Source organism: Rhinopithecus bieti, unplaced genomic scaffold, assembly GCF_001698545.2.
Source record: "Rhinopithecus bieti isolate Rb0 unplaced genomic scaffold, ASM169854v2 scaffold_33302, whole genome shotgun sequence".
Classification (NCBI taxonomy): Eukaryota; Metazoa; Chordata; class Mammalia; order Primates; family Cercopithecidae; genus Rhinopithecus; species Rhinopithecus bieti.
In genome coordinates, this window is record NW_016814366.1 from 1,637,225 (window position 1) to 1,660,604 (window position 23,380).

At 40.7% G+C, this 23,380-nt stretch overlaps 1 protein-coding gene across 4 annotated transcripts in view; it reads right to left on the reverse strand.

Annotated features, from left to right (window-relative positions):
- The window catches only part of YAP1 (Yes1 associated transcriptional regulator), a 122,776-nt gene extending 102,302 nt beyond the window's left edge, over positions 1–20,474 (reverse strand). For 2 of the 4 annotated variants that reach the window (XM_017850111.1, XM_017850114.1), the window contains exon 1: positions 20,199–20,474. In XM_017850111.1, the coding sequence (XP_017705600.1) occupies positions 20,199–20,236 (38 nt within the window). In that variant the 5' untranslated portion in view covers positions 20,237–20,474. The remainder of the gene's footprint in view (positions 1–20,198) is intronic. The other 2 variants (XM_017850110.1, XM_017850112.1) reach the window with 2 other exon arrangements.
- Between the last annotated feature and the right edge of the window lie 2,906 nt (positions 20,475–23,380).

The window sequence follows — 23,380 nt, forward strand, 5'->3', positions numbered from 1 at the left end:
GGTATGGTGGCATGTACCTGCAGTCCCAGCTACTCAGGAGGCTGAGGCTGGAGGATCGCTTCAGCCCAGGAGGTCAAGGCTGCGGTGAGCAGTGATCAGGCCACTATACTCCAGCCTGGGCAACAGAGTGAGACCTTATCTCTCAAATTTAAAAAAAAGTAAGATAAAGGCCAGAAGTTACCTCTGGATAGAGGGAAAGGGATGTGATCTCTGAGAGGTACATGGAAGGCTTCTAAGGAACTAGCAATATTCTCTTTATTAACCTGGAGAGTGGTTAACCTGGAAGGGTATTTCCATCAAAATCGCTATTTAAAATAAGTGTGTTTTATGCATTCTTATACATATATATTTAATTTTTCATAGATTAAAAAAAACCATACCATAGCATATTAAGACAAAGTACATACCTCTAATATGGAGAACAATACTGAGATGTAAAAAAAAATCCAACTCTCAATCGTGTATCTGCACATAATTCCATGCTGTTTATAGCATCTTGATATTTCTAAATCATAATAACAGATTAAGTATGATAATAAGGTGCTAATCTAGCACCTTGAAATGAGAAAGCGAAAGGTTTCCCTAACAAGTCAATGCCAAATAAAGCGAGAGACCATCACTACCTAAATAGCTGATTTTTTCAAACATAAATGTCCCTAATGCAAACTCTTTTCAGGTAAGATGGTGTTTTGGACTAAATATCTGTGTCCTCCCAAAAGTCATCACTGAAGCGCTAATCCCTCAATGTGCTGACATTTGGAGACAAGGTCTTTGGAGTTAATTATAATTAGATCAGGTCATGAGGGTGGTGGGGTCCTCATGATGAAATCAGTTCCCTTACAAAAAAATGACATGAGAGTGTGTATTTTCTTCCTCTATGTAAAAAAGCAGTCGTCTGAGCAAGCAGAGAGACTGACAGCCACCTACAAACCAAGAGAAGAGACCTCAGGATGAAATCTACTATGCCAAAACAATGAGAAATAAATTTATCCGTTTGGGCCACTCGGTCTATGGTATTTTTAAATGGCTGCCCAAGGTGACTAAGATAACCAGTAACCATAAATGACCTCCATGTGGCTTCCTATAAAACAGCAGAGTTGAAATCTTAACAGCCTAATATGCTATTGTCAACTAAATTTACTTCTTAATTATAAGCATTTGTGAAACTCATAACTTCCTTCCAAAACCATATTAAACTTTGACATTAGATAAAGAATTCTAGGCCAGGCGTGGTGGCATATGCCTGTAATCCCAGCCCTGTGGGAGGCCGAGATAGGCGGATCACTTGGGCCTAGGAGTTTGAAACCAGCCTCGGCAACATGGTGAAACCCCATCTCTACAAGAAATACAAAAATTAGCCGGGCATGGTAGCGCATGCCTGTAGTGCCAGCTACTCGGGAGGCTGAGGCAGAAGAATTGCTTGAACCCAGGAGGTAGAAGCTGCAGTGGGCTGAGATCACCACTGTACTCCATCCCTGGGGTAACAGAATGAGACTCTGTCCTCCCAAAAAAACCAAAAATCCTGTGTGCCACAAAAGTTTTATTAATAAATTTAAAACCCTAGAGTTTAGTAAGAATTATAGTTTAAAAATCTTTTTAACTAAAGTCCTAGTATTTTTTAAATGAATTTATTTATTTATTTTTGAGACAGAGTCTCACTCTGTTGCCAGGCTGGAGTGCAGTGGTGCGATCTTGGCTCACTGCAACCTCCAACTCTCGGTTCAAATGATTCTCCTGCCTCAGCCTCCAGAGTAGCTGGGATTACAGGCACATGCCACCACTCCCAGCTAATTTTTGTATTTTTAGTAGAGACAGAGACAGGGTTTCATTATGTTGGCTAGGCTGGTCTCCATCTCCTGACCTCAGGTGATCTCCTGCCTCGGCCTCCCAAAGCACTGGGATAATAGGCATGAACCACTACGCCTGGCCCCTATGCCAGTAAAAAATAAAAAAAGTAAAAAATAGTAATGTTTTACACATTTTACTATTAATTCAATTTGCAGTGATAATTACTAACTAAAACAGGAGTAACCAATGTGTGTAAAAGGTTTATATTCACTTTGCACAATTTTAATAAGTTTACTGGTAAACAAATGAACATGAAGCTGAATTTACCAAAAAATGAAATGCAAACAATCCCTTTCAACCAGCATTTTCTGACAAACGGGGTCAAAAAGTAGCAAAAAAGGAAAATCTTAAACAGGTGCCAACATCAAAACAAACCTTTAAAAAATGTATACAAGATACAATTATAGTTAACGATGTTCATGTAATGCATGGTCCTCACTTTGAAACAATCTGTCTCAAGCAGTGAATAAAACCAAGTCATTAAATGGCTTTTCAAGTGTTTTGATATCAGAAGAACTGTTTTTCAAAAAATGAAAAAAAAACTCAAAGTCAGAGTGCAAAGTAAACTGAGATTAATTAACAGCATCAAGCGAGGACTCTCTTGAGATGCAATGTCATTCAAAGTGGGGAGGGAAAAGACCTTTGGTTTTACCAGAAAACCTTTTGGCAGCTCTGTCTTTGACTCCTCCAATGTCCACACAATCACTAGTTGAAAATGCTAACTCCTTTAAGTGTGACTTGAGTACTATCTGACCCATGCTACCACCTCATGACGTTTCTCTCAGCCTCCCAGAGTTGTCTGCTCACTGGTATCACTTTTTTTTTTCTTTTTTTTGACACAGGGTCTCGCTCTGTTGCCCAGGCTGGGATGCAGTGGTGAGATCTCAGCTCACTGCAACCTCCACCTTCAAGTGATTCTCCTGCCTCAGCCTCCCGAACAGCTGGGATTACAGGTGTACACTACCATGCCCGCCTAATTTTTATATTTTTAGTAGAGACAGGGTTTCGTCATGTTGGCCAGGCTTGGTATCACTTTGACAACAGAATTTCTTACTCATTTAATCCTAAAGCAATCAGATATTCACTGTCCATGGAACAAAATTTATAACACCATATAATACCATATACTGTTGCTTTATATCTGGAAGACAAAGAGTACCTTTTTTTAATAGTTCCTGTTAAAGCTTAAAAATAACCTCAAACTCATAAAATTAACTTCAGAATACACATAGTAAATACTCTAGTTTGCATATGTAATTTATCATCCATTGTGGGATACTTTCAAGAGTGAAAACGGCAATCAGAATTATGCAGAAACTACAGTCATCAATCAGGAAGACTATCGACCAATGGACTCTGAATAAATGAGCAGTCTATGGCGTGTCATCTGCCAGTAAATGTATCAAGAGCTACACACACAATGCTGAACAAAGATGGCAACATCTCTATTGAACTCATAGCCTCAATCGTGAGGGACAGTTACCATGAAAAGGCAAACAAGACAGACGACTAACAATGAAGTTTTGAGACCTACCCAGTCCATCAAGACTGACATGTTATTAATTTTGTCCCAACTACACAGAGTGGGATCCAGTAAACCCTTAGAACAATGCCTGCTACATAAAACCACTACATAGGTGTTTATAAAATCAAGAGATCAAAAGCACTTATAGTGAATTCATAGAAAAGAATGGCAGGAAGAGCAACATCGACAATGGCCTACTAAAGACCAAGCATTGGCTACTTTTTTGGGCTATAGTTTTAGAAACTATAACTACATCAAAGCAAGTAACCGAACACTTCATCCAGAACTATGTGGGTCTTTTTTGAGAAAACCACCCAGTATTTGAGGGACGAGAGAGAACTGGCTCATTGATAAGCTATGCAAATTCTTATCTGCAGTATGACAGGCACTAACTCAAAGTAGACAGGTATAAAAAGGGCATGGTTTATCCTCAAATACAGAGGACAATGACACTTATATATCATTGTGAAGAAACAGTGACTATTTTCTCACCCCAAGAAGAGATCCGTACTAGTCCTAACAGGAAAGCCTGCATACCCTCCAGCTGGGAGGGGTCAAAAGTTATCCTATTACATCATTTGGAACCCATCCAAACTACATGATTTTGGAAACATAACCTGTATCAGTCTGAACATGTGTAGAGGAAAAACAGAAATATATGTATTTGGACAACTCTTTACCAGTTTTTTTAAATCTTAAAAAAAAAAAAAAAAAAAAAAAGTAGTTATCCAGGAGAGGCCAGGTGTGGTGGCTCATGCCTGTAATCCCAGCACTTTGGGAGGCTGAAGTGAGCAGACTGCTTGAGTCCAGGAGTTTGATTCCAGCCTGGGCAACATGACAAGATCCCATCTCTACTAAAAACACAAAAATTAGCCAGGTGTGGTGGCACACTCTTGTAATCCCAGCTATTCAGGAGGCTAAGATGGAGAATCACCGAAGTCCAGAGGACTGAGGCTGCAGGGAGCCAAGATCAATCAATCAATCAATCAATCAATTGATCGATATCCAGGAGAGCTCGGGAAATTTTAACTGTGACCCTAACACTGGTAAGAATTGGTTCCAGGCAGCGTCTCAAGAATCTCCATTTATTTAGATCATTTCTAACCTTAGCACTTCGCTATTCGAACACACTTTCTTATTGTACATAAACTAAGGTGTACCAAATTCTGTTCCACTCTTCCTCACACCATTCACTATTTTAATACCTTTTACGACTCAGGAAACCCTCTTCTCTGACAGCCATACAGTGCTCTGGTCTGGTTTTGCTTGCATGCAGTTTTAAAAGGTTTCTGGCCGGGCACAGTGGCTCGCGCCTATAATCCCAGCACTTTGGGAAGCTGAGGCAGGCGGATAACTTGAGGTCAGTAGCTCAAAACCCCATCTCTACAAAAATTAGCCAGGTGTGGTGGTGCATGCCTGTAATCCCAGCTGCTAGGGAGGCTGAGGGAGGAGTATCACTTGAACCCCAGAGGTGGAGGTGGAGGTTGCAGTGAGCTGAGATAGCACCACTGCACCACTCCAGCCTGGGCGACAGAGCAAGATCCCACCTCAAAAAAAAAAAAAAAAAAGGTTTGCTTCCTTTTCACCCAACAGATTTTCCCTTGTAACCACTTTTTACCTAAATAAGGATGAGACTGCTGAAAAGGGGAACTGGAGAAATTCAACTTGAGATAAAAAACAATAAAGGGTCCCAACACATCTCAGCCAACATCTATGAGTGAATTTTTTTTTTTTTTGGAGACAGAGTCTCGCTCTGTCACCCAGGCTGGAATGCAATGGTACAATCTTGGCTTACTGCAACCTCTGCCTCCGAGGTTCAAGAGATTCTCGTGCCTCAGCCTCCCGAGCAGCTGGGATTACAGGCACCCACCATCATGCACAGCTAATTTTTGTGTTTTGGAGAGACGGGGTTTCACGATGTTGGTCAGGCTAGTCTTGAACTCCTGACCTCGTGATCCGCCCACCTCAGCCTCCCAAAGTGCTGGGACTAAAGGTGTGAGCCACCGCATCCGGCCCGGATGAATGTATTTTAACCTAAACCCAGTCTTCATGAAATTCTGACTCATTCTCTAAAAATGCTTACTTGACCATATGATAGTATACAGGAAAAAAAAATATTCGATGACATCAACAATGGTCTATTAAGGACTGAACGCAGGCTCCTCTTTTGAGTTCTCTATTAAATGAACACCACTTGCCAGGGAAAAACTGAGACAAAACCCAGTTAAATACATCTCAGGGTTAACCTATGCAGTATACTGCATATTTACAATTACTGCATCAATTTAGGTATGTATAAACATTTTCCTACCACCATCTATACTGATGAGAGAAAGAAAGAGACAGCATCAGGAGAGTGGGGAGGGGACACAGGGTTTGGGGTGAGGGAAGCAAAGAGTGAGGGAGGGAGGTAAGAAAGGAAGAGAGGGAGAGGCAAAGGAAGAGCGGGAGAAGCCAATAATTCTATAAGGCTGTTCTACTTTAAAGCCCTAATTTTTAAAGCTGTGTATATTAACTAGACAAAGAACTTGGAAATGGCAGACGAACAGACAAGACTACCTCCCTTATCATATATAAGAATAGGAATTATGTCTCCAGTCTCTCTGACCAGAATCCAGACCTTCTAAACAAAATTCTGTCCAATCAATGCTAACTACTCTCGTGTCACAGTCTATAATTCTCCCTTTAAGAAAATCTAACACTCAAAAAGGTAAGCTAGCAAAACTGATACTGATAAGGACAAATATAACTGAAGTAAGCACTTGCTTGTTAAAAGCACTTAAGGATTGTATTAGTTCATTTTCACAGTGCTGATAAAGACATACCTGAGACTCGGAAGAAAAAGAGGTTTAACTGGACTTACAGTTCCACGTGGCTGGGAAGGCCTCAGAATCATGGTGGAAGAAGGTGAGACACACTTCTTCCATGATGGCGGCCAGGGAGAAATGAAGAAGCAGCAAAAGCAGAAACCTCTGATAAACCCATCAGATCTCGTGAGACTTATTCAATATCATGAGAATAGCACAGGAAAGACCAGCCCCCATGATTAAATTACCTCCCCCTGGGTCTCTCCCACAACACATGGGAATTCTGGGAGATACAACTCAAGTTGAGATTTCAGTGGGGACATAGCCAAATCATATCATGCCACCATTGGCCTCTCCAAATCTCATGTCCTCACATTTCAAAACCAATCATGCCTTCCCAACAGTTCCCCCAAAGTCTTAACTCATTTCAACATTAACCCAAAAGTCTACAGTCCAAAGTCTCACCTGAGACAAGGCAAGTCCCTTCCACCTATGGGCCTGTAAAATCAAAAGCAAGCTAGTTACTTCCTAGATACAATGGGGGTATAGGTATTGGGTAAATACAGCCATTCCAAATGGAAGAAATCGGCCAAAACAAAGGGGTTACAGGGCCCACGTGAGTCTGAAATCCAGTGGGACAGTCACATTTTAAAGCTCCAAAATGATCTCCTGTGACTCCAGGTCTCACTGACACAAGAGATGGATCCCCATAGTCTTGGGTGGCTCCACCCCTGTAGCTTTACAGGGTACAGCCTCCCTCCTGGCTGCTTTCACAGTCTGGCACTGAGTGTCTGCAGCTTTTCCAAGAGCACGATGCGAGATGTCAGTGGATCTACCATTCTGGGGTCTGGAGGATGGTGGCCCTCTTCTCACAGCTCCACTAGGCAGTGCCCCAGTGTGGATTCTGTGTGGGGGCTCCAATCCCACAGTTCCGTTCTGTACTGTCCTAGCAGAGGTTCTCCATCAGGGCCTCACCCCTGCAGCAAACTTTTGCCTGTACATCCAGGCATTTCCATACATCTGAAATCTAGGCAGAGGTTCCCAAACCTGAATTCTTGACTTCTGTGCAACTGCACACTCAACACCAAGTGGAAGCTGCCAAGGCTTGGGGCTTTCACCCTCTGAAGCCACAGCTTGAGCTGTACGTTGGCCCCTTTCCGCCACAGCTGGAGTGGCTGAGACACAGAGCACCAAGTCCCTAGACAGCACACAGCATGGGGACCCTGGCCCAGCCTACAAAACCACTTTTTCCTCCTGGGCCTCCAAGCCTATGATGGGACTGGCTGCCGAAGGTCTCTGACATGGCCTGGAGACATCTTCCCCGTGGTCTTGGGGATTAACATTAGTTTCCTTGCTACTTATGCAAATTTCTGCAACTCTCTTGAATTTCTCCTCAGAAAATGGGTTTTTATTTTCTACTGCATTGTCAGGCTGCAAATTTTCTGAACTTTTATGCTCTGCTTCCTTTATAAAACAAAATGCTTATAACAGCACCCAAGTCACCTTTTGAATGCTTTGCTGCTTAGAAATTTCTTTGGCCAGATACCTAAATTATCTCTCTCAAGTTCAAAGTTCCACAAATCTCTAGGAAAAGGGCAAACTGCCGCCAATCTCCTTGCTAAAATGTAACAAGAGTCACCCCTGCTCCAGTTCCCAACAAGTTCCTCATTTCCATCTGAGACCACCTCAGCCTGGACCTTACTGTTCACATCACTATCAGTACTTTTGTCAGAGCCATTCAACAAGTCTCTAGGAAATTCCAAACTTTCCCACATTTTCTTGTCTTCTTCTGAGTCTTCCAAACTGTTCCAACCTCTGTTACCCAGTTCCAAAGTCACATCCACATTTTTAGGTATCTTTTCAGCAACACCCCACTCTACTGATACCAATGTACTGTATTAGTTCATTTTCATACTACTGATAAAGACATACCCAAGACTGGGAAGAAAAAGAGGTTTAAGTGGACTTACAGTTCCACATGGCTGGGGAGGCCTCAGAATCACGAGAGGCAGCGAGAGGCACTTCTTACAAGGTGGGGGCAAGAGAGAAATGAGGAGGAAGCAAAAGCGGAAACCCCTGATAAACCCATTAGATCGCATGAGACTTATTTACTATCACCAGAATAGCATGGGAAACACTGGCTCCCATGATTCAATTACCTCCCCCTGGGTTCCTCCTACAACACGTGGGAATTCTGGGAGATAAAATTCAAGCTGAGATTTCAGTGGGAACACAGCCAAACCATATGAAGGAGTCAGTAAAAAGTGACTTTGTAATGTTTAAATCAAATCATAAAAAATTGCTAATAGTCACTGTTTTGGGTTTAGAAAATTGGCAACTTTCTATAGTCAACCTGTAATTATAAACTGGATTCACAAAAATTCAGCTTACATGCAACTTTTTAAAAACCTACTGCATACCTCTCTGCTCAGCCCAAGGAGGAAACTGATTATTCAGATTTCAGAGAAACAGACCTGGAGACTTTGGATTCAAACACATGACATAGCTGAGAGCAGGGATGAGGCCCCACACTGTCAAGCCCAAGAACACTGGTATTCAGTCCTAACCCCCATCACCACTGGTGCTCTCCAGACTGGCAGACTTTTAGCTAGAGATAGTGGCTGCTAAAAGAGGAAATTACTAAGACAGTGGCATTCAGGGGTCCCTGCAACTTCAGGGCCTGGCCCCTGTTGTATTACTCTCCAATGAAGCCCACCTAGACAATGAAGGCATCAGCACAAAATATAAAAAGAAACAGTATAATATCCCAAGGGAGATATTACATTACTACATCCATAAAGTAAGAACAGCATGTTATTAAAAATAACAAACAAACAATGAGCTCACAAAAGACTCACTGGAGATTAAGAATGCTCAACAGCCCAGGCATGATATGGCTGACATCTGTAATCCCAGCACTTTGGGAGGCTGAGGTGGGCAGATCACTTGAGGTCAGGAGTTTGAGACCAGCCTGGCTAACATGGTGAATCCCCATCTCTACTAAAAATATAAAAAAATTAGCCAGGCACAGTGGCAGGCGCCTGTAATCCCAGCTACTCGTGAGGCTGAAGCAGGAGAATCACTTGAACCCAGGAGGCGGAGGCTGTAGTGAGCCGAAATTGTGCCACTGCACTCCAGCCTGGGTAACAGTGCAAGGCTCTGTCTCAAAAAAAATAATGAGAAATAGCTTTTTGGGGAAAAAGAAAATCAGGCCAGGTGCACTGGCTCACATCTGTAACCCCAGCATTTTGGGAGGCCAAGGTGGGTGGATCATTTGAGCCCAGGAGTTCAACACCAGCCTGGGCAACATGGTAAAACACTGTCTCTATAAAACATACACACACAAAAATTAGCCAGTCCCAGCTACTTGGAGAGGCTGAGGCAGGAGGATCACCTGAGGTTCAGAAGTCGAGGCTGCAGTGAGACCTGAGCGTGCCACTGCATTCCAGCCTGGGCAACAGAGGAAGACCTTGTTTCTAAATCAATCAATAATTAATCAATCAATCAACCAATCAATCAATCTGGCTAGGCACCATAGCTCATCCCTGTAAGCCCAGCACTTTTGAAAAAGGCAGACGCGGGCAGATCACTTGAGCTCAGAAGTCTGAGACCAACCATGGGAAACATGGTGAAACCCCATTTCTACCAAAAACACAAAAACTTGGCCAAGCATGGTGATGTGCATCTGTGGTCCATCTACTTAGGACACTGAGGAGGGAGGACCGCTTGAGCTCAGGGGGCAGAGGTTGCAGTAAGCTGAGATCACACCACTGCACTACAGCCTGGGCAGCAGAGTGAGACTCCCCTCCACGTCATCTCAGAAACAAAACAAAACAAAATCAACAGAAAAATTAAAGGTTAAATTTGAAGGGATCTCCCAGAAAACATAACAAAATGCTATGTGAAAGAAAACAGTGGGATAAGATAAGAAAATTAAAGAGTTATTCTGACTAGCAAGAATTCCAGAAAAAAAAGAAAAGATAAAACAGTCTGGAAGAAATTACCTAGGAACTAACAAAAGAAATGTCTTCCAGGACTGAAAGATCCCATGCCTGAAATTGTACTTTAGGGCAACTGTACTGCAAAATCTTGAGGGGCATCATCCATACTGAAGACCGAGTTTCTTTACATGAACTGATACATGACCAGGCATTGTTTACAATGAATTTTAAAAGAGCATATCAAAGGACATCATAACATTTCAGACCCCCAATATAAAGAACAAAACACTAAAATCCCCAAGGAAAGCAAACACTCAATGGGAGCTAGAAGAAAATGGAGTGCTGGGCGCAGCGGCTCACTCCTGTAATCCCAGCACTTTGGGGGGCCAAGGCGGGCGGATCACTTGAGGTCAGGAGTTCAAGACCAGCCTGGCCAACGTGGTGAAACCCTGTCTCTACCAAAAATACAAAAATTAGCTATGTGTGGTGGCACACGCCAGTAGTCCCAGCTACTCGGGAGGCTAAGGCAGGAGAATCGCTTGAAACTGGGAGGCAGAGGTTGCGGTGAGCTGAGATCGCACCCCTGCGCTCCAGACTGGGCGACAAAGCAAGACTCTGTCTCAAAAAAAACAAAAAACAAAAACAAAAAAAAAGAAAATGGAGTAATGCCATCAAAATTTCAAGAGAAAATAACCTTAAATGCTACAACCAAATTGCCCACTAAATGTTAACAGAGAAAGATCGTTTTAGACACAAGAGATCTCAACACAGCTACCTCCCATGTACCCCTTTCCTCTGCAAATTTCTAGGGGATGAACTCAAAGGGTGAGCAAATAAAGAGAAAAATAGGGTATCCAAGCCATAAGAGTGATCCAGAGACTCCCTAGGATGAAAACCAAGGAACATCCTAATATGACAACTCCGAAGCAACAAGTCTAGCCCAGAGCAGGAAGACAAAGGACTCTGAGGATACCTCCACGGTGGGCAAAAAGCAACAGAAATAAAAACAAAAAATCATGGCAATTAAAAATTGGTCAGGCAAGGAAACACAGAAGTTTCCAGAAAATCATAGTACATTATATGACTCAGCTTTAGGTACAACATGAATTGTCATATTGTAAACACGTTTAACAAAACAATTATAGTCATTATAATAGGAGGATTAAGAAAAGAAGGATTTTGAGGGGTGATGAAAATTCAAGAAATAGTAATGTAACATATTTTATAAATATGGAAATTTTAAAAGTACCTGGGGAAAAAAACACCTAAAAGGAGTGGGAAGGGTTTGCCTCTGAAGAAGGCAAGCCAGAGATGAAGAAAAGAAGGTCACTGCTGTTTTTCTCTTTTTTTTTTGAGCGAAGTCTCACTCTTGTCCCCCAGGCTGGAGTGCAATGGCTTGATCTCGACTCACTGCAACTACCACCTCCCAGGTTCAAATGATTATCCTGCCTCTGCCTCCCAAGTAGCTGAGAATTAAGGCACCTGCCACCAGGCCTGGCTAATTTTTATATTTTTTAGTAGAGACGGGGTTTCACCATGTTGGCCAGGCTGGTCTCGACCTCCTGAACTCAGGTGATCTGCCCGCCTTGGCCTCCCAAAGTGTTGGGATTACAGGCGTGAGCCACTATGCCCAGTCTGCTCTTTTTTCTTTATAAACCTTACAGTATTAAAGGATTTTCTAAATCAATGTACAGGTTACTTCCCTAAAAATTAAATTTCAAAATATATGTTTATACACAGACTATGAAAACAAGGTCCTTCAAACACCTCTCATTGGTAGAATCCGGTGCTTCCTTCTCTTTCTCTTTTTTTTTTTTCCCCTTCTCTTTTTTTTGAGACAGAGTCTGGCTCTGTCGCCCAGGCTGGAGTGCAGTGGCGTGATCTTGGCTCATTGCAACCTCTGCCTCCCAGGTTCAAACGATTCTCATGCCTCAGCCTCCCAAAAGGAGCAGCTGGGATTACAGGCATGTGCTACCACGCCCAGCTATTTTTTTTTTTTTCCTTCTATTTTTAGTAGAGACCGGTTTTTACTGTTGGCCAGGCTGGTCTTGAACTCCTGGCCTCAAGTTATCTGCCCGCCTCAGCCTCCCAAAAGGCTAGGATTACAGGCATGAGCCACCGCACCAGGCTCCCTTTCTCTTTTCCTGAATTTTCTGATTCTCTCTAATAAATGTTAGTTTTATAATAAAAACCATATGCCTGGCCAGGTGCGGTGGTACATGCCTAAGGCTCACTCGAGTCCAGGAGTTTGAGAACAGCCTGGGCAACATGGTGAAACCCTGCCTCTACAAAAAAATTTAAAAATTAGCCAGGCATGGTTGTGGATGCCTATAGTCCCAGCTACTTAGGAGGCTGAGATGGGAGGATTACACAAGCCTGGGAGGTAGAAGCTGCTGTGGGCAGCGACCATGCCACTGCACTCCAGGTCTGAGTGACAGAGTAAGACTCTGTCTCAAAATAAACCAAACAAATACAAAAAAAAAAAAAAAAAATCATATACCTTATAAAAGAAATGCAAAAAATCAGAGGTAGCAGTCCCTCACTTATCCTCAGGGGAAATGTTCCAAGCCCCACAGTGGATACTTGAAACAGTGGATAGTACTGAACCCTATATCCTATATATATACTACGGTCTTTGGATCTGACAACTGAGGTGGCTACTAAGTGATCAATGGGGTGGTGGGGTGGGAGGTAGCATGGACAGTGTGGATGCATTGGCCAAAGAGAGGATTCACATCCCAGACTGGACAGCACAAGATTGGAGGATTGCATCATGCTATTCAGAACATTGCAATTTAAAGCTTATGGTTTTTTGTTTTTGGCTTTTTTTGAGACAAAGTCTCACTCCCATTGCCCAGGCTGGGCTGAAGTGCAGTGGCACAATCACTGCAGCCGTGACTTCCCAGGCTCAGGTGACTCTTTCACCTCAGCCTCCTGAGTAGGTGAGACTACAGGCAGGTGCCATCATGCTCGGCTAATTTTTTGTAATTTTAGTAGAAACGAGATCTTGCTATGTTGCCCAGGCTGGTCGTGAACTCCTGGGCTCAACTAATGTGCCCACCTCAGCCTCTCAAAGTGCTGGGATTACAGATGTGAGCTACCACACCTGGCCATGAATTATTTCTGGAATTCTCCATTTTAATATTTTTATTCCACTGTTAATGGCAGGTAACTGAAACTCTGGAAAGGAAACTCATGGATGCTGGGGAGGGACTACCATACATGAAGGAATAAGAGTGAGGGAGGACTGTTTTATAAATATAAAACAAAAGAACCCCCACATCTATTTCCATATACAGGGGAAAAAAAAAATCCACATCTTGTTTCACCTTCTAGGTGGTAAGGTGTGTACTTCTTATCCCAAAAGCCTGCTCCGTATTACAGTCAGTCCAGGATATACGACAAGTTGAATTTCAAGCAACTTTTATATGCTACATTCCATTTTGTCAAAGCACATAGTAGCACTTTAACAAACACATTATCTTTACTCCAAATCCCAAATCAAATCTGCGGCAATTCTCATGCAAATATCAACTCTCTAAACATACTTATTGGCCAAATAAATACCTTACTTTAAAAACAAAAACCCTCCTCCCTTTAGGTTAAGTAAGCAATTGCAAGAAGATAAAGGAAAGAGCTTTTAATAAAATGTCCCCTCCCCAACCCCCAACTGAGAATCCTGCTGAAGAATTTGATAGTCAAGTGACTAACATCCCATAAACAGATAAGAGACACAAATTAAAGTGACAGCAAATGAAGTAATGGCACTCACCACAAATAAAGCATTGAAAACATTTGGTGGAAGAAAACCCAAATAATAGATACTGCCATTTGCATGATTTTATTAATTTGCAACATCATTTAAAGAAACAACAGAATATCACTTGGTGTGTTTAAGAATTATGATTCTTCTCATGCTAGGAGCAAAATGAGGATTAAATACTGACCATTTTCCTTGTCTAGAATATTAAAGGGGGGAGGGGGAAGACTGCTGTGATTTAAACCAAACTTCTTTGTTTGCATTTAGAAGGGGTCAAGCCCTACGTAAATAAAAGTGCTTCCACGGTGGCAGTACTTGTTCCCAGGAAACTTGGTGCTACAGCACTTGAGCAACCAGAAGCATGAAGCAATTCTTCTTCATAGAAACGGCAATGTCCCTTTCATGGCTTGAAGTTCTGATTAATCCTAGAATCAGAAGCCCTTTTTGTCAGAAGTGCATCACTTAGTAACCACAGTTATAGAATGACACAGCTCTTTAAGACCTCCCTTTATACAATGCTACTCGGCTATTATTAAAAACTTTCAAGCCACAATTAATGGCTAAATTATGCTATTACAGAGGGTAGCAAATTAAGTCCGAATAATCTTAAATCTTAGCAACTGATTTTTAAAATGACTTCACTTTGATTGGTCCTAAGCCTAAATTTCAATATACATTTTCGCAACAAAAAGGTTTAGCATTTACCTCCCCTCAAAGCCTTAAGGTACAAGGCAATGCAGAGTCATGAGTATTTTAAGCTGCGAATTCCCATTATTTTTCTAACTACAAGGTAAAATATTTCTCTACGGAACTGAAGAGCACTGATCTTAGGGTTGTAAAAACCTGGGTTTTTTTGGGTTTTTTTCCCCCCAAGTTTCAACTATTTAAATGCTACCTAGATGTTTTGGTTTTTATAATGGCTAAGATAAAGCTTTAGGAAAGGGTATTTTTTTAAGTGTGATTTTAAAAAGAAAATTAGCCTACCATCTTGCAGTCAATTGTGTCTGCTACATTTAAACTTCTAGAGATATTTCTTAGTTCATACTAAAAAGATTCCATTACTTTTCCCAGGCAATATGTTAATCTCTATGTTCTATTTACTCTGTCACATCTACTATTTTCCAATTGTTTTTCTTCTGCCACCAGTGAATACGGTTTCTCCAGGGTTTTCTCCCTAAATCACTGTGGCACTGTGTGCCATTCTTCCCCGTGATGCCCACCCACTGAGCAGAAGTAGGCTTTCCCCCACCCCCCAGAGCTGAGGGCGTACTTTCATCTTCTCTCTCCACTCAGCCTCAATACCAAGACAAACACCCAGAGACTGGCCTTCCCTCAAATAGGGAAATACTTTGTGATTGCAATTTGAACTCGTTTTTTGTTTGTGTATACATGTGCACGTGTGCAACTTAACATTTAATGGCAAAATTACAAGCTTTTCAGTTTTAAAGGGAAACTGGGTTATACTTGATACAGAAAGAAAGAGCATGGCCTTATTCTTCATGAAACTTCCTTTTTAAAACATCTAATCTTTATTACGAAGATACATTCTATATGTTCTGAATACACTGTATACATATCAGGTACACTGTATACGATAACAACACACACTGTATATGTTCATAGTTTTTTTTTTTTTTTTAGACACAGTCTGGCTCTATTGCCCAGGTTGGTGTGGAGTGACTCAATCTCAACTCACTGCAGCCTCCACCTGCCAGATTCAAGCAATTCTCCTGCCTCAGCCTCCTGAGTAGCTGGGACTACAGGTGTGCGCCAACACGCCTGGCTAATTTTTGTGTTTTTAGTAGAGACGGGACAGGGGAATCACTTGAACCCAGGAGGCAGAAGTTGCAGTGAGTCAAGATCGCGCCACTGCACTCCAGCCTGGGCGACAGAGCAAGACTGTCTCCAAAAAGAAAAACAAAAAAAGAAACAAAGAAAGAATCAGCCTATAGACAGCGATCAATTATATCTACAGGGCAAATTAATATTGGAATATGGGTAAGCTGCATGCCACACAATGTCAAAAATCTCTGAAAAACAAATCCTTTTTAAATTGTATACCAAGACGCTCAATATAACTTAATCAAATCACAGCCACAAAAAACCCTGAATCTTCACAGACTAAAAACATTATGGCCAGCTATTCAGAAAATGATAAACAATGGAAATGAAACAAAACTATCCTTTAAAAATTATTAGAACATTATTAAAACAATGCAAATGCACAAACTTTTAAAATCACTGATCCAGATTCCTTAAATCAAATTATAAGGTCCTACATGGTATATTATATATACGAACATGTCTTTGAACATGGTAATAGTTACAAGGCATCAGAGTCAATACAATAAACTTGCAAGTAAAAACACTCCTTGAAACCAGAGATATTATAGAATACTGATTCAGGAAGTTATTCAGCAGCTTATAAAGAAATAGGAAGTTGTTGACCAACTACTTGAAGAACTATTTCCTGTAGGAAAACCATAAGACAGCTGAAGAAGGTAATAACTCTCAGAGTCATAAAGACAATGAATTCTTTTAAAATGAAAGCTCAATGCAATGGTAAAGAAATTGGTTTTGAATAGTAAATGCCAAGAGAACAAATATTATATGGCTAAGCCTTGTTTACATACTTCACGTTCATCCCAGAGCTTGAAAACAAGCCACTGATAAATGTAGCTAGCACCATACTTCCACCATATCACTTGCCAAAATAAGATATGAGTCTTCTCCACAAGATCTCACTGACCTAAGGAGGGCTTTAAAATGACCAATGATTGCCTGCTTATAATCTTTCAGTAAATCATGCTGCCTGGAAACTAGATGACAGGCCAACTAACTTCAAAAACTCAATCATCTATGGTCACAAGGCAACAACTGGGTAGTTTCTTTTTTTTTTTTTTTTTTTTGAGACGGAGTCTCGCTCTGTCGCCCAGGCTGGAGTGCAGTGGCCGGATCTCAGCTCACTGCAAGCTCCGCCTCCCGGGTTTACGCCATTCTCCTGCCTCAGCCTCCCGAGTAGCTGGAACTACAGGCGCCCGCCATCTCGCCCGGCTAGTTTTTTTGTGTGTTTTTTTTTAGTAGAGACGGGGTTTCACTGTGTTAGCCAGGATGGTCTCGATCTCCTGACCCCGTGATCCGCCCATCTCGGCCTCCCAAAGTGCTGGGATTACAGGCTTGAGCCACCGCGCCCGGCCCGGGTAGTTTCTTAAGTTAACATTTCTAAGTTTTTTCTCAAATTACATTGCCTTGCCTGTCTGGACCATTTATAGTCAGGTTCTTCATGCCAAATATAAATCTCAGTAAGTTATAGACCTTGTAACTTAAAAGTCAGTTCCAACGAATACCTAAAAAGATGCATTAAAATAAAATGTTTCACTGTGGAAGTAAGTGTAAAATATGCAACTAATTTAAATCTTCATTCTACATCTGGTTGACAACAACAAACTTCTTTAGATACAAGAGGAAAGTATATAAATATTGATTACAAATACAGCCCTATTTTAAAACATCAAAACTAGGATAAAAATGAACTTTGACAATAGAAACTTGGCACCAAAAGCTTAGTTTACCATCATCTTTGACTAATGGTTAGGATATTAACCTTTTATGTGTTCAGTACACAAAAGGAAGTTATAACAACTACACATCCCATAACATCATGGAAGTAGCTAACTAGAGAAGGTGAAATAATCTTATTTCAAAACATTTCTCCAAATTGCTTATTTTTCATAAAGCAGATACTCTTTATAATACAAAATTTTATAAGCCCACAGCATTCATCTTCCACATCCAAGGTTTAGGGGCCTGCACAGAATCCCTGACAGACACCAAGTAACCATGATTTTACCTACATTTATTGAGCAAGATTTACCTGTCCAGGAAAACTCTTCCAGTTCTGAAAAGTTTTATATAAGAAAATTCTTCCAAGGAATCAAAATTCCTCACATTTCTTATATAGTAAGACTAATCTTACTCTCACATGAAAGTTCCCCAGAAACACTGAAACAACAATCATGTCTTATCTCTCCTCCTCCAGTTTTTTCTTTTCCAGGTAAATATCTCTCTACCCTTGCAACCTTTTCTCATATGACATAATTTGAGATTTATTTGTTTTGGCCTGGTTTATCTTCCTTACAGGCCCACAGGTGACAGGTGTGAACTGAGGTGACTGGGGCTGGAAGGTATATACCCTTCATTAATCCATCTACATATATCAATACCTTTAAGACAAACATTTCTTCACAAAGGAAGAATCACTGGAAACGCTGAAAAATGAATAGTCATTTCTTAGCATCTGTGGTCAAGGATTGGTTCCAGGACCTCCTACATGTACTAAAATCCAGACACTCTGGTCTTTCACATAAAGTGGCATAATACTTGCATATAACCTATACATATTCTCCCATATACTTTATATCATCTCTAGATTACTTATAATACTTAATACAATGTAAATGCTATATAAATAGTTGTTACATTATTCAGGAAGTAATGGTAAGGAAAAAAGTTTGTACATTAGTCAACACAGATGTAATTTCTTTTCTGAATATTTTCAATCAGAGGTTGGTTGAATCCACGAATGCTGAATCCACAGATATGGAAGGCCAACTGTATCTAGAATACTGATTTCAGCTCAAAAAAAAAAGATCATTCATTCAAAATAATGAAACTGTAGGCAGATATCACCTACAAGCAATTATTACAAGATACAAAGAACTAACAAGAAGAGCATAAATGTTGCTCTTTAACCTTATACTTTTAGCCACAGCATCCACCAAACAAAGAAGGCAAGCAGGCTATTAAGCTGTTTAAAAATCTCCCCAGGTCAGCATGTGACCCAGCAGGGAGAGGTTCAAAAAAGTGCAGCCTTTCTTTTTCTTCCTAACAACCTGGTTTGTTTCCACTCCCTTCCCCTTCAAGACACATCCTTCACAGCTAGCAGCTCTTTCAATCATTTACTTTGGATGTCTGCTTGAGAACAAATGATCTTGCTCATGCAGATGAGTTTGCCAGACTTGTGTGTACTTTCCAGTCTCAGGCCCTTTACTGTTCTGGTTGAAACCTGATCCTTTGAAATGGATACCAGGACACCAGAAAATGAATTTAAAACAAAAGAAGAAGAAAACAAAAGTTGCAGGAAAGGGGGAAAAAAAAAAAAAAAAAAAAAAAACTACGAACTTTTCACGATCAAACCTTTTCCTCTGCTCTTCTGTAAGTCTGTCACAAAATTTTCTATCTTACATTATAAAGTAGCAACCCACCCTGGAAGACAATCAATATAAAACACATATTAGGATTCACACAACAAAACATCCTTAATGGTATTATCTGATATGATAAATAAACGTTACACTTGCCTTAGGAGTAGACTGTCAAGACAGATCTGAATAAAACTTACACTGTTTTTCACTTTATTATCTCAACCTGATTAAACACTATTAAGTGAGCGTTTTTAAAGACATCAATTTCGGTCTATAATAATTAGTTTTAGTCAACACTTTATATATACTTGATCCAAACAAGCCAGAAAAAAACTGAGGTCCTATCTGTAATTTCAAAATTAGAGGAGAGAAACTATTTAGATCTTTTCAGCCTAGTGCAATTTTGCCATTTTGTTAAACACAAAAAGACTGACAAAAAAAATAAACAACCCAACGGTCATGTTTTTGTTTTCCCAGAGAGGAGAGTTTCTATTGTGAAGATCTACTAGCTCGAAAGAAGTTTGCCACTGAGAGACTGCATATGAAACCTAAAAATTTTTATTTCCCTTTACATTTTGGGGGGAAATATTGGTAAGTCACATCAAGCTTCAGTTGTAGTGCTTGTCATTTCACAATTTAAAATACTGTAAAATTAGACTCCCCAAAAAGCCCTACTTATTTTGTAGTTCTCCACCAATAAAATATTTATTTAAAAAGATACAAGTAGCACCATACGTACTTCATTAAGATGCTGCTAGCCCTAATATTCTCAGAATTTGAAAATTTTCACGGTATTCTTTCTGTTTTGTGCTAGGGCTAATTAACAGGTTTGGCACAAGCTCAAAATGAGAATAACCAAACTTCCACAAAAGAAAAGATTATAAAGAGGCTCAGAACCAAGACTCAGTAAAGCTCTCAAAATATTACCCATGCTAACAAAGGTATTTAGGTCATACCAAACTTAAACATATACATGGGAGATATAACAGAGCTCCAGAGCTTAACATAAATATTAAAAAAAAAAATGATATTCTGTATCTTGACACCACTTTACTGTGTTTTCCAATACATATTTTTCTTAGATAACTGTCTCCCACCATTATTTTCACTTACTTTAAGAAGTATCTCTGACCAGAAGATGTCTTTGCCATCTCCCAACCTGCTGGCAGAGGTACATCATCAGGTATCTCAAAAGAAGACTGTCGAAGATGCTGAGCTGTGGGTGTAGCTGCTGGACCAGAGACTACTCCAGTGGGGGTCAGTGTCCCAGGAGAAACAGCTCCCAACTGCAGAGAAGCTGGAGAGGAATGAGCTCGAACATGCTGTGGAGTCAGGGCTCCTGCAGTGCCTGCATCAGTACTGGCCTATTAGGAATATTAAGATGAAAAATTAAAAAAGAAACACAACTTTTTAGAGAGTCCCTTTAAATTTCCCAGTCAGTGCTTAATTGCAGCCGAATATCTAAGTGCCAAACGAAAATTTCAACATTTAATATTCGACACTGGAGAACACAGGTTTTCAAACGGACTACTTTTTATATTGTATAATTTTAATATAAATTTTATATTTGTAATTTTATTGATGAGCAGTCCATCTAATGAATTTCCACCTACTACACACTAGACATGTAAGGGCAACTAGTACTGAATGAATAAAACATTCCAAAAATAATAGTGAATTTTAAAACCTAATTTTTAAAAAGTCAGTGCAGTTATGGGTGCTTTTCCAAGTTCTAAAATGTTCTAAGCATAAACACAACGCAAAGAATATGCATTTTTTACTAGGTTTTAAGTAATTAATTTTTTTCTAGGTCAAGTCCAAGAAAAAACAAGCCCTTGTCATTTATTCCCACCAAGATAAAACGCCATCAATAAAGAAATCATAACAAATTACACAATTTTTAATGAAAGCAACAAATTTGAACTGCCCAAATGTTCTTAAAAGCCATCTACAATGAACAGGATGAAAAAAACTCAACTGTATCTTTGTATGTAGAAGATAATAAGGTTATCAGTCCAATTATAACTTAAGAACTCACAGACATCCACAACTCTACACAAGCAGAAAAAATTCTGCATTCAGACCCCAAAGATCTGAGTTCCAGTCCAAGCTGGCTAGTGTGACACTGAACAAGTATGTTAACTTCCATATGCCTGTTTTCTCGTTTGTAACATAGTTTTCAAGATAGAAAAATGGATGTATATAAAACAACTTATAGTCACCAGTTTGTGTTGAGAACAATAGTATTCACAACCTACATTTTACTATTCATAATCTTGCATAGTTTTTTAAATGTTTTTAATTAGAATTAGAGTTTGATTATCAAAAAGTTAGAATTTCCTAGATTCACAAAGGTTAAGGAAACCGGAAGGACTCAGTAGAGTCATTAATGCCTTAAAGTGATATACCTTTCTGAGTTTCCCATCAGAATAAGTATGATTTAGAAAATCACTAGCAGAAATAAAAGTCCAATTTACAGATGAGCAACACTTAGTTAAAAACTTATTAAAAAACAAAACTATAATAGCTTATGAATTTTAGAACTGCTGGATATAAATTCTTGTAAAAATTATTTACTAAGGCCGGGCGAGGTGGCTCAAGCCTGTAATCCCAGCACTTTGGGAGGCCGAGATGGGCGGATCACGAGGTCAGGAGATGGAGACCATCCTGGCTAACATGGTGAAACCCCGTCTCTACTAAAAAAATACAAAAAAAAACTAGCTGGGCGAGGTGGCGGGCGCCTGTAGTCCCAGCTACTCGGGAGGCTGAGGCAGGAGAATGGCGTGAACCCGGGAGGCAGAGCTTGCAGTGAGCTGAGATCCAGCCACTGCACTCCAGCCTGGGCAACAGAGCGAGACTCCGTCTCAAAAAAAAAAAAATTATTTACTAGAAGAAAAAGTACACTTTCCAGTTGTGACTCTTTGTCACAAAATGGGGGATCCAATCTATGTGTATTATACTTTGAAAAAATACCGTGTAGTCTGTAGGGTGCATGCCAACATACATTTACCTACAATGAGTCCATAAACCCACTTCCAGGGGTAAGAAAAAAAGCATAGCTAAGTCTACTTCTGACAAATTGATGTGTTTAGGCAAGCAGCTAAATTGTTTTCCTTCCTTCCTCCTCCTTAACCGGGGTTTTTGTCATCAGGTTAAGTGAGTTTTTCTGAGTTCCAAAACCTGTGGTCTCTGACAGAAGAATATACAACAGGCCTGCAAATAGGAGAGGGAATGGGAGTGGGGGTGGTAACTCTTCTTTCCACTCAAGTTACAGCCAGAGTGGGCTAACTACATTGCAGTATTTGGAAAACCTATTAACTTTTGGGCAAAGTTCCTATGCTGAAGTTTAGCCTGAAGCAAGTTCTTTAAAAAAAAGAAGAAAAAGAAAAAAGAAAAGAAGGAAAAAGAGAGAACCCTATACTAAACAAATCCACTGGGACCTATCGGAATGTTAACACTCTCATTATAAATAGTTTCACTTCTATGCTGAATCAAGCTGGCAAAATAATCGAACGTTGTGTATGTGGAAAAGCAGCCATGTTCATATCCGCAATAAGAATTAAAAAGCAATGGCGATCCTAGAATTAGTCATCGCTTCCCAAACATTAACTTTTAATCACAGTTGAACTAGGCAGGACTTGGCCTATGAGTCAACCCGTAGTGTATTATCAAAGGCTTGTGTTAAAACCTCGGTACTGTAAAGCGCAACTGAGTTCCTGCGCAACGTACAGATGTGGCTAATTCAAAAGCTTTTCAGCCGACTGTAAATAATAGCCTGCAATCGGGAAACCAACACGCAACCTAAGTTTGATAAGAGCGAGCCGACCCAAGTTCCAAGACACAAGGGAAGCTCAGGGGTGAAAGAACTCCATAAACAACTTCCAGGAAAGTCTGGGCAGGGGAAGCCCGAAACCTGTATTCAGAAATCGCCTGAGCCGCGAGGAAAATAAATGCTTACGGGAGGGGGAGGGGAAACGGGTGGGGGGGAGGGAAAGAAAGAGCAAAAAACTAAATGGACCGGTTCTACCCCCACCTCTAATCAACACTAGAAAACAAGAGAACAATTATTTGACTCCCCCGGGAGACTGAAGTGGACCGAGAGGCCGCAAAGGAAAGGGGCCCAGGGCTCAACTTCACAAACTCGGCCGCCGCTGGCAACTCACCCACACACAAATGCCAGAGGCCCCCCTCCCCCTTTCCCGGCCCGGCCCCGGCGGGAGCGAAGGTGCGGAGCGCGCGGAGGCGCGCGCATTGTGCAAGCCCACCGCGGCCCAGGCTCGGCTCTCCCCACCCCC